The sequence below is a fragment of the Physeter macrocephalus genome, chromosome 4 (assembly GCF_002837175.3).
Source record: "Physeter macrocephalus isolate SW-GA chromosome 4, ASM283717v5, whole genome shotgun sequence".
NCBI lineage: Eukaryota > Metazoa > Chordata > Mammalia > Artiodactyla > Physeteridae > Physeter > Physeter macrocephalus.
Window position 1 is genome coordinate 39,902,382 of NC_041217.1, and position 10,727 is coordinate 39,913,108.

The window sequence follows — 10,727 nt, forward strand, 5'->3', positions numbered from 1 at the left end:
TCACAGTATTTTCAAAGGAGAGTTAAACACTGTGCTTACTGGGAAATCTCTGTCAGTTGGTGGTTGCTCCGATAGGTAGCCAAACGAGGTGATTACCTTTTGGATTTTAGCATAGAAATCAAAGTAGAACACATCAACAAGAGCCTCTTCCATTCCGTCTTTAGAACCAAAACGTTCAGTAGTTGAAGCAAGAGCTCTCCCTGAGTCAGTGGCAAAATGTCTATATTTTTAGATGCCACTGCTTTTTCCTCAGATGCTCATTTTGTGAATTTCATTTCCTATTTCATATTAGACCAGTGGTTGAGATTGGTAGGTGGGTCACTAGATATGTTTTTGTTTTGCAGACATTATTTCCATTTTGTTTCTCTTTGTACTGTACAGTGCAGTAGTATGCAAACTGTGTGATACAAGAGGTTTCTGCCTTATTTCCACGTGCAGAGTAGCTGGGTGTCCTCTGCCTGAGCATTTGGATGTTCAAGCTCTGTCCACCTCCTAAACCGGCTACTGAGAAAATCAACTTCAGCCCTGTCAGAGTGTCTCTGGCAGCAGCTCCTAATAATTATTTATGCTTTTGGAATTTTTTTCAGCTCCTAAAACCTTCTGTCTATTTCAGTTTGATTTTCTCGATTTGTACAATATATGCATATTCTCTTTTTCCCTATTGTCACCTGCCCACCCCCCAGTGTTTTGTTTTCTAATGTTCTGTAGTTTTGTATGAGATGAGACTTAGCCTTGGGTACTTCTTGCTGAAGCTTTAATGCTTTGTAAATAAAATCTGATGTTTATTAAAGAACAGGTGTAGGTGTGTGTTTTGTAGACACTGATCACTTCTGAAAGTCACCGGCCACTTCACTCTGTACAACAGAAAATGCAGCTTACTTTGTTGATGTTAGATCTTCTCCGTGTAGAAATAACAGCTGGAAGGGCTAAGGGGTGGTAAGGTAGTCCAGATACCTGCCTTTGGACAAGATTATAAACAAACAATTCAAGCAAAAAGTTAGTGAAAAAAGGATCATGTAGGAATGACCTCTCTTCCAATTCCTTAGCTCAGTAAGTGTGTAACTACTCTGTAAAGGGCGGAGTGCTAGGAGACATTGTGGAGCTTACAAAAACGCTTGCCAGGAAGTTCCTGCCTGCCAAGGATCTTTCTTAAAGTGTAAGTACAGATAAATTCCTCTTCATTAGCACTTTTTCTCCCTAGATTAAATAGCCTTGAAATCCATCGAATACTTATTGTCTCCTAAAGAATAAGATGTTTCGTAAAGTCTATTTAAGTCTTTGATTTTAATCATCTCCAAATCTGAGTGTCTACTTACTAATCCTGTTATGTGACTGAGAATCTTTTTTGACATCATAGCTGTTTCATAGCAACTTTGACCCAAGTGAATGATGAGCTCCTTCCTCGTTCTATGGGGTGGGGGGACTGGGCTGAGAGGCAGGAAGAATTATGTATCCTCTCCCCCAGAATATATCTTCGGTACCCTTGGGAAGGAAGAGTGCCTAGAAGTGGGAGAGGAGCTGCATTTAACATCGCCTGTCTTGCTGCTAAGCATTGATTCCAAAATCCCTTCATGAATTTTCATTTCTATTTAAAATTCCTTACGTACTTTACAAAGTGATTTCATGTACAGTTTATCACTTTTGATGCTTAAGGTGACCTTCCTGAAATAGGCAAGGAGGTCTTAATTTACAAAGGAGGAAACAAATTCAGGAAGGGTAAATCACTTGCCTCTCAGTCCAGAGTTCTTAATCCTTTTTATAGAAGGTTTAGGAGCATTTTAAGTTAATAATAACTTAATTCAAGTTAATCCTCTTTTTTTTTTTTTTTTTTTTTTTTTTTAGACTTGGTATTTGATTTCTTATTTGGGCAGATTTAGCTGGTGTTTTGAAACCTTTGAATTCAGATCCTACAATTTGGAGGGGAGGGGAAAGGGTGAGGAATGGTACAGCTTTACTGTGCATTGAGGTAATTTGGAAATTCACTTCAGCCTCTGAAGTCTTTTCATCTTTGTTTCCCAAGATGTGGATTTAAATTCATTAAAAGGATGGGAAAAGAATGAAGACTGGTAAGGTGGTCGTTAACAAGCAGTGATAGTAAAGCAGCAACCTTGTGACGTTTTTTCTGCCTTGTGGCCTCACCTGTTAAGGACTGGACTTTTATTAAGTTGTATTGTTTTATTGACAATGCATGCATCATATCTTTTGACTTTGAAGGCTATCTCATGTCAAAGGAATTAAATTATGTTGTGGAGGATTTAGCTGGAACACCTCGGGTGTTGGCTGAGGGTGGTGAAATGCCTACTAAGACATGAAGACTTTGGCCACTAGTTTCATCCTTGGGAACCTGGTGTTGGCCTTCTATCTACCTTTGGTGGTGACTTTACCTAAAACACTGGCCATTCCTGAGAAACTGCAAGAAGCTGTGGGGAAAGTTATTGTCAATGCCACAGCCTGTACTGTCACCTGTGGCCTTGGCTATAAGGAGGAGACCATCTGTGAGGTTGGCCCTGATGGAGTGAGAAGGAAGTGTAAGTCTCAGCGCTTGGAATGTCTGACCAACTGGATCTGTGGAATGCTCCATTTCACCGTTCTCATAGGGCAGGAATTTAAGCTGAGCTGTCTGAGTTCAGACATCCTGGAGATTGGACAGGAAGCTTTCCGATTCACCTGGAGACTTGCTCGGGGTATCATCTCAACTGATGATGAAGTCTTCAGACCCTTCCGAGCCAGTTCCCACTTTATAAAGTTTCAGTCCGCTCAGGAGCATGACTCTGGGACCTACCGGTGTGATGTGCAGCTGTTAAAAAACTTGAGACTTGTCAAGAGGCTCTATTTTGGGCTGAGGGTCCTTCCTCCTAACTTGGTGAACCTGAATTTCCATCAGTCCCTTACTGAGGATCAGAAGTTAGTAGATGAGGGCCTGGAAGTGAATCTGGACAACTATTCCAGGCCTCAGCGCCCACCGTGGAAAAAGAAGGTGACCATGGCTGTGGGAATAGGAATTGCCAGTGGTGTGACTGGTGGCGTGTTGGTGAGCATTGCCCTGTGCGTTGGGCTGAGGGTGATCCACAGCAGTGCCAGCCTTGAGACCTTACAAACCTTGCTGCCGAAGGGCTGGCTGCTCAGGAAGCCAAACTAGCTTTTCAGGGGAGTGTTCTGGCTGCCTGATTGTGGATTAACTAAGAGGGGGGACTTCCACTACCAAAGGAGTGAGTGGGGGTTGTGATGTGGGGCAACACCATGGTAGCTGTGGGCAATGCTCTCTAACTCTGTGTCCCAGATGGATCTCTTCTAGATCTTCCCTGCCCACTAGGTACCCAGGAAACCTGACTGCAGGCACCTCCCTGCTCCGGGGAAGAGTTCTGTCTTCCAAGTTTGCATTCATTTTCTACCCTTTACAACTTGTATGTCTCCCTACCTTGATCTCCCTTCTGAGCAGTATAATCATGTAGAAGGATATAATAGCTTTTCTAGTGAAAGTGTTTTTTTCCTCTTCAATAAAAACAATTCCCAGTAGCTGTACGGAAACCTAAGCTTTTCTGCCCTTTAGTTTAAAATTTCTTGCAGTTGTTTAAATTGCCCCATAATCAGTCTGGTTTTGGGTTCAACTCAACACCAGCGTTTTTAGAATAGACATTGAACATATCGCTTTGTTGGGGGCATATGCCCATTTGTGGCTGAGCCGAGGGTGTTAGTAATGACTTCTGACTCAGGTATGTAAGAGACAGTCGCTATATGTTAATAAATTATGTGCACCCCTTATACCTCCCAGGTAAAGCCTTTGTGCTCAGTGCTAAGTTGAATTCCTGGTGAAACACTGGATTCTTCAGCTGGTAGATTTGCCCCTGAACAGTTCCTAGGCTTACTCCCTGGTCCTGTCCTGCTAGCTCTTTCAGTGCCCCGAAGCTTGTGTTGCTGGAGGTTTCTTACAGCAGCCAAGGCCCCGTAACGGAGGACTAGTACCTTCCTTCCTCAACAGGAAATCCAATCTTAAGACCTTCAGAGGCCATTCAGACTGTCTGAGATAATTGGCTTGGATTGTGGAACTATCGGGGAAATTGCTCTTGGGCCGCCAGCTGAGCTAATTCTATGTGAGAGAATTAGCATTTCTTCCCCTCACTTTTTTCTCAGCACAGAGGAAGTAGCAGAAGCAAGACTTGGACCAGTGGTTATCTTTGGCCGTGTGTCTGAATCACCCGAATGAGCTTTTGAAAAATAAGATTCCTGAGCCCTAACCTGAGGATGCTAATTCAATTTAAATGATGACCAATGGATCTCTGTTATTTCTTCTCTTTTATATTAAAAAAAAAAAAATCCAACCCATAGAAAGTAGAAAGAAAGGTTTGATGGCATCCACAGACCCTTTAACTGGATTCACCGATTGCAAACGTTTTGCTCCAGTTCTCTTCCTCTCTAAATACCTATTGATTTTATGTGAAGCCCTTGAAAGCTAGTCACAGACATTGTGACCTTTACCCCTAAATAATGTATGCATCTCCTAATAAGGACATTCACCTGTATAACTACAGTGACTTCATCACACTAACAATTTCCTAATCTTACAAATAGTTGATACTTCGTTTCTTCCAATTTCTAGAATCTTAGAGCTTTTTTTTTTTTTTTTTTTGTGGTACGCGGGCCTCTCACTGTTGTGGCCTCTCCCATCGCGGAGCACAGGCTCCGGATGTGCAGGCCCAGCGGCCATGGCTCACGGGCCCAGCCGCTCCGCGGCATGTGGGATCCTCCTGGACTGGGACACGAACCCGTGTCCCCTGCATCGGCAGGCGGACTCTCAACCATTGCACCACCAGGGAAGCCCTCTTAGAGCTTTTAACTTAATGTTTGATCTAGGATCAAATGAAGGTTCACGTATTACATTTGATTTTTATTTCTCTTAAGTCTTATTTTACAACAGTTCCCCTACTTTTTTTTTTCATGACGTTCATATTGAAGAGGCCATTTGTCTTGCATAGTGTCCATAATTATTTCCATGATTAGATTCCTGAGGAATGAATCTTAAACATTTTTGACAAGAGCCCAACGAAAATGATATGTAGTTACTGCATGACCTCGGGAGGCACAATATCAGGGTGACCCATGGTTGATGATAAGCTTGATCGTTTGGTTAAGGTTGTGACTGCCAGATCTCTCCAGTGCTGTACCTGTATATGTTTTCCTTTTGTAATCTGTGGGGTGATGCTTTGTGATTATCTGGTTTCTAAAAAACGTTCACAAGCGTTTTAGAATCTATTCATGGTCTTTGCCTTATTATTACATGCTGGGGATTGCAAAATGATGGATTCTTTAAATTCATTTTTATATTTATTACCGTGCATTTTTCTGTAAAGAAATGCTATTCTTTTTATTCTTTTGACGTTTCAATGAATTCTCTTTTTTATTCAGTGAATTATATATAATCCATTTACTGTTGTCATATTTTTGATGTTCAAATTGTTCCCAGTTTTGGCCAGAAGTCCCTTCAAGCCAACTCCTTTGTCCTTTTGGTGTGGTCCCACTTGACTTTGAGCATGTCCTTGCTATAGCAAGATGCCTCAGATGCACATTTGGACTTTCCTTTCTCCAAACCTGAATCTCCAAGGGAGATTCTCCGAGGGACTCTGTTTCTGCAAGGGGCTCTTGTTCCCTTTAGTGTGGGGAGTAGTATTTAGAAACCATGGTCTGGGTGCTAGATGTGCTCATTGCCACTGGGGAGTCACTGCTTCTAGGCTGTTTGAGTGTCCTAGGTATATGTAAATCATGAGTTCAGAAGCATCTTTGTTTTTCAGAAGTTCTGTAGATAATTCTCGTGTATAGCGAAGGTTGAGAACCACCGGCTTAGACTCATGCATAGGGAGTCTTTAACTATTACTCTTATTTTGAAAAGATCTTAAAATTTCCAGACACCCTTTCACCCATTCTCTCTACCTCAGATAGGATGTTATTCAGAAGACCTGTCGTGTTCCTGCTATTGACTGTGTAATGGAGCAAGCTAACTGAGCCTTATCTTTGAAACACATGATTGTGAGGATCAAATGAGATCCTGTGAGTAAAACGTCTCTGTAAACTGTGAAGGACCAGACATGCATGAGTTGGGAAATGTCACTAATGAAGCTCATTACTTCAGACTTGGACACTTTGCTGAAGCAGTCAGGAGAGAGCTTGCTCTGCTTTGAGAGAGGACTGTAGAACATTAATATTACATTGCTGAGGAGGGAGGAGGGTTGAGGGGTACCGTGTTTCCCATTTTACAGATGGAAAGACTGAGACCCAAGAAGAGCTAAGTAACTTCTCCAGCATACTGTTGTAAGACGGTAGTCGAACAGGGAATGGAATACTGTACAGCTCTAAGTTTACAGCCCTCTGTGCATTGGGCTCTTGAATTTTGACTCTGAGGATGTGAGGGGATTGAATAGGGAAGAGAACAAAATCCCCTCAGATGTGTTAGTGCAGACCAAAACCCAGTTTAGTTCTTTGAATTCTGTTCATGTGTTCTGCCTCTGGAGGATCAAGGAGATACTGCCTGGACTAAGATTTGGGCTCCAGAGTGGCCAGCGCTCCCGATGAGGCTGTGTGGTAACTACCACTATCTATGTGGCCCCATCAGGGGCTCGTTGTCAGCCTGGTCTTCTTGTGCTGAACAGGCCCTGGGCACACAGCTCAGCACCGAGTAGTGGGGCCTCTGCTCACCTTGCTTTCCCTCTTCCCTGAAGAAAGCTGTCAGGCTCAGTCAGCACGGAGCCCTACCTGCTTTGCACCAAAAGAATTGAACACTTACACAGCTGCCTAAGTGTATCATGCATCTCAGGTGTAATAGAAGGTGTGATAAATGTTGAATGCATGGTAGTGTTGCAGCTGGAAAATGTGACTAGAAATTCAAATTCTTTTGGCTGTTGTGAACAGAGGCTAGAGGCACCTTCTCACCAGGTGGGGGTCACTATGTCTCCGCGGGGAGAAGACTTCCCTTTGGTACTGTTGAGTCAATACAGATATCCCCCGCTTTTTGAAAGTTCACTTTCCACCACTTTGGTTTTACGAGAAACCTACATTAGTACCTGTTTTCACTAACTGAAAAGAAATCTGAAGGATTTTCACTGTTTCAAAAAAAAGGTAATTGCTTCTTTGCTTTACACCATTTCAGCTTAAGAAAGATTTCATAGGAACACTCTACTTTTGAGGAGCGGGAGAAACCTGTACCTCAAATGTCTTAAAAAATCAGGGAAGCTTGGAGCAGTACCATCAGATGAGCACTGTTTATTGCCCATCCGGTTAGGTAAAGCCAGCCAGCCTAGGAGAATGCCTGCTCTGCTCTGCTGAGGCCTGCCTTAAAGTTGCTTGACCTAATTTTTCTCCCCTCCCAGGACTGAATGAAGCAATATGGACCGTGTGTTGTGACTTCCTTAGAGGTGACTGTGTGAAGGCTGAAGGTGTTGGGTAAAAGCCTAGGGTTAGAGAACGGGACGAGGAGATACTCTTTAGTCTGAGGATAAAAACAGCCACAGCTGGTGCCAGCTGCCTCAGCAGGTTGAGAAACCGTCTTTATTTAAGAACGGCCCGCTACCAGAGTCAATAAATAACTACCATTATAAGAAGTGTACGAGAGCCAGGAAATAGGTCAGTGGGAGTGGGTCCATTTTAACAAAAACTGAGTTAAGTCAGTGGTCCAATGAAGCCCCAACCCTTGCCCAGCTGTGAGCTTTCCTAAGCTATGCAGGCCCTGGAGGGGGTGGGTCAGTTGGAGTCTGGGGGCCAAAGCAGGGTGCACCCCATCTGAGGCCATGAGGCTTCCTAGGGCTCTGGGGAAAGCTATCAGACCCTTTTTTTTTTTTTTTTCCCCCTCTCCAGTTTCCCTTTATTGTCCTGCCTTCCCAAAGCCTATGACCATATGTACAGCTACCAGGCACCTCTTTCCATGGAGCTCTTTGAAGTTCCTTAAAAGTGCCCATCTAATCCCTCATGCCACTCCAGGAGCCTCTCTGGCAAGCTTGCTCATCTCCAGGATGAAGCCCAGGTTAGGTCTGAGCCAGGGAAATAGCTACACCTATGCCTCAAACCCAGGTTTGAGGATACTGCTATCCCTCCGATACAGAGGAGCCCAGTAGGCTGTTGTATTCTGAGATCAGGAAGCACTCAGTCCTCTAGCTGGGGAAGAGATGAAGGGAGTGAAACATTCTAGAGCCAGCTCGGGCTCTTGCCCAGAGTAGACTAGCCTGGCTCCTGCGACTGGCAAGAGGCAGCAGTGTATGCTGGGAAGAGAATGCCTGGGGTGAGCCTTGCCCCGTAAATGACTGTGACTGCAGCTACTCCCCCCTGCATGCTGCAGGGGCCCCAGCGGGTAGGAGCTCCAAGACTCTTCCTGTGCTGAGCACCTATTGATACCAAGAATCCCAGCCCTGAAGGACACTTGCAGCGTCCCCTCCAGTCTTCACCTACCCTAGACCCCAAGACAAACAGCTGTCAAAATTTCTCAAAGGTCCCTACAAAAGGAAGAAGCCTCTCAATTACTCAGTCCAGGGTCTCCTTGCAGACGTTTTTTCTGACGTCTCTCCTGTCATTTTATCAAAAAGAGCACCCCCACCCCATGGCCCTCCTGTTCCCTGGGACCCCCTGTATCATTTGATTCCCTGGAAGAAAGTAGGTAACCCAATCGCGCTGGGCCCTGAGACTCCAACTGAAGAGAGCTGCCCTCCCGCCGAGGGTGAGGTATACATCCTGGGCTGTTGGAGCAACGAGGGCCGAGTAGCCAGGGCCGGGGCAAAGGGCGCTATAGGCTGAGCCCCAACGTATGCAGAACGGAGACTCTCCCGAGCCCTGAAGCGCTGCCTGTCCCTAGTCCTCGGGCACTTGCTGGCCACTGAGCTGTAGGGTGAAGTACTGGTTTGTGGCTGTTTCCCCTTGGTTGCCTGTCTGGGGCTTGGCGTGTGAGAGGGGAGAGATCCAGGATCGAGTCGTTACCACAGCAGGAGCGAGCCTCAGCCCATGCGGGCAGCGAACGCGACAGTCAGGCCTCTTGGGCAGGAAGGGACTCTGAGAAGCTGTCTGATCTCTTCTTCTGCCTCCACACCAGCTCCTGTGCAGCCACGTCGCCACCAGGCTGTTACCCTTCACGTGCCTGCGTGTCCTCAAGCCACCTGCTGTCTTATTCAGTCTTAATCAGCACTCTGCCTGAGTCTTGGCCTGCAGGAACATCCATTTTAGTCCAGCTCTGTGTCCCCCAAACAAGTTCTCTCTGCACGGGGCTTACGTTTTCCTGAGGCTGAGTTCTCCTAGTTCGAAAAACCCTTCCTGGGTTTCCCAGAGGGTCCGTCTGCCTCCACAGAACTAAGGCTCTTAGTCGTTCTCTCTTGCCCCAAGCAAGTTTAGGGGCTGCAGCCGCCAGCTGCACAGGTGAGTTCCTGTGCCAGTCCAGGTCAGCCCTCTCGGCCCAGCATCTAGACACCTGTCCCTTTGCTGCTTCTGCCGCAGCCAAGGCAGTGAGGAAAGAATCAGCTAAACCTTGGAAGAAGGTTTTCTACTTTCAGCATCCCCTTTCTGATAGAGCTGGGTACAGGCCAAATCACAGCCATGGGGGACCAGGATGGATGCTAGGCCAAGTGTGGGTCCCTGCAATGGAAGAATGGTCACTCAGCTGAGCCCCCAGCACCTCGCATGGGGGTGAAGGATGGGAGCAGGTGAGGAGGGTGGAGGGCTCCAAGGAGGCAGTCCTGGGCCAGGGGCAGGGTGGTAGGTTCAGTGGTGACCAGGGAGAAGGCATGTGAGCTTAGATTTTAAAAAAATTGTAGTGGGTAAACACCAACATAAACCTGCCCAGGAAAATAGAGCAGGACTTAAAAAATTTAAAAACCATAACAAAATAGAGCTCTAACTGTAAACTACAGAAACCAGGCTCAGGGGGCCTGTGCCCTACAAGATGCCTGTCCCGCTGCTCCTATATGTGAAGGGCCACCTGTCACAACACAGGCTTTGGAATTTCCTGGTTGTGCCTGGATTTGGGGAATCCCTGCCCTTGCTTTGGCCTCTTTTCTTGGAGCAAGTGCAAGGGGAGCAGGGGGCTTCAAGCCAGCACTGCATGTTGAGGTCCCAGCAGAAGCTAGGCTCAGAAGGCAAAGAAAGACAGACTGGGTCTCCTGTAGTCTGCATGCGCCTTGGGTTGGGACCCAGCCATGCCGATCACCCCGCCATCACCCACCTGAACCTCTTGAAGCAGAATTTTCATAGCCCAGCGCCCTTCTTAACCACCTTCTTAACCAGGTCATAGCCATTCAGCACTGCCCCCTTCCTCTGGGTAGACAAAGAGCCTGGGACAGGAAGGTGGGAGAAGAGTGCTATCCCAGCCCCATCATCGACAGGCTGTGTGACCTGAGGAAGGCCCTGCCCCTTCCAACTCTGTTACCTCATCTGTAGAGTGGTGTCTTGGGCCCAGTGAGGTCTAAAGTCTCTTCCAGCTCTGAAGTGCTGTGACTGGTAATACACCCAGAGCGCAAGCTAAGATGTCCCATTTATTTACCCCTTCGTCTTCTGGGGGAATGCAAAAGAGCATCCGAGGCAGCCTGGGGGACGGGTCGCCAGGTGGCCCAGGGCGTTCCTGTGAGCAGGTAGGGCCGCATTGATCCTTTGCCCTTCTCAGAAGACTCCTGACTCCAGACACACAGAATTACAGCTGCATTCTGCTGGAGGAGGACGGTGGAGGCACTCCTGCCTCCTACTCAAACCCGCGAGGGACCGTGCAG

General features: G+C 46.4%; 1 protein-coding gene across 1 annotated transcript; it reads left to right on the plus strand.

Moving 5' to 3' along the window:
- The first annotated feature begins 2,166 nt into the window (after window positions 1-2,166).
- On the plus strand, window positions 2,167-4,324 carry TMEM81 (transmembrane protein 81). Its single transcript, XM_007130813.2, has one exon. The coding sequence runs from the start codon at window positions 2,309-2,311 to the stop codon at window positions 3,137-3,139; it is 831 nt and encodes a 276-aa protein (XP_007130875.1). The 5' UTR covers window positions 2,167-2,308; the 3' UTR covers window positions 3,140-4,324.
- The last annotated feature ends 6,403 nt before the right edge of the window (window positions 4,325-10,727 follow it).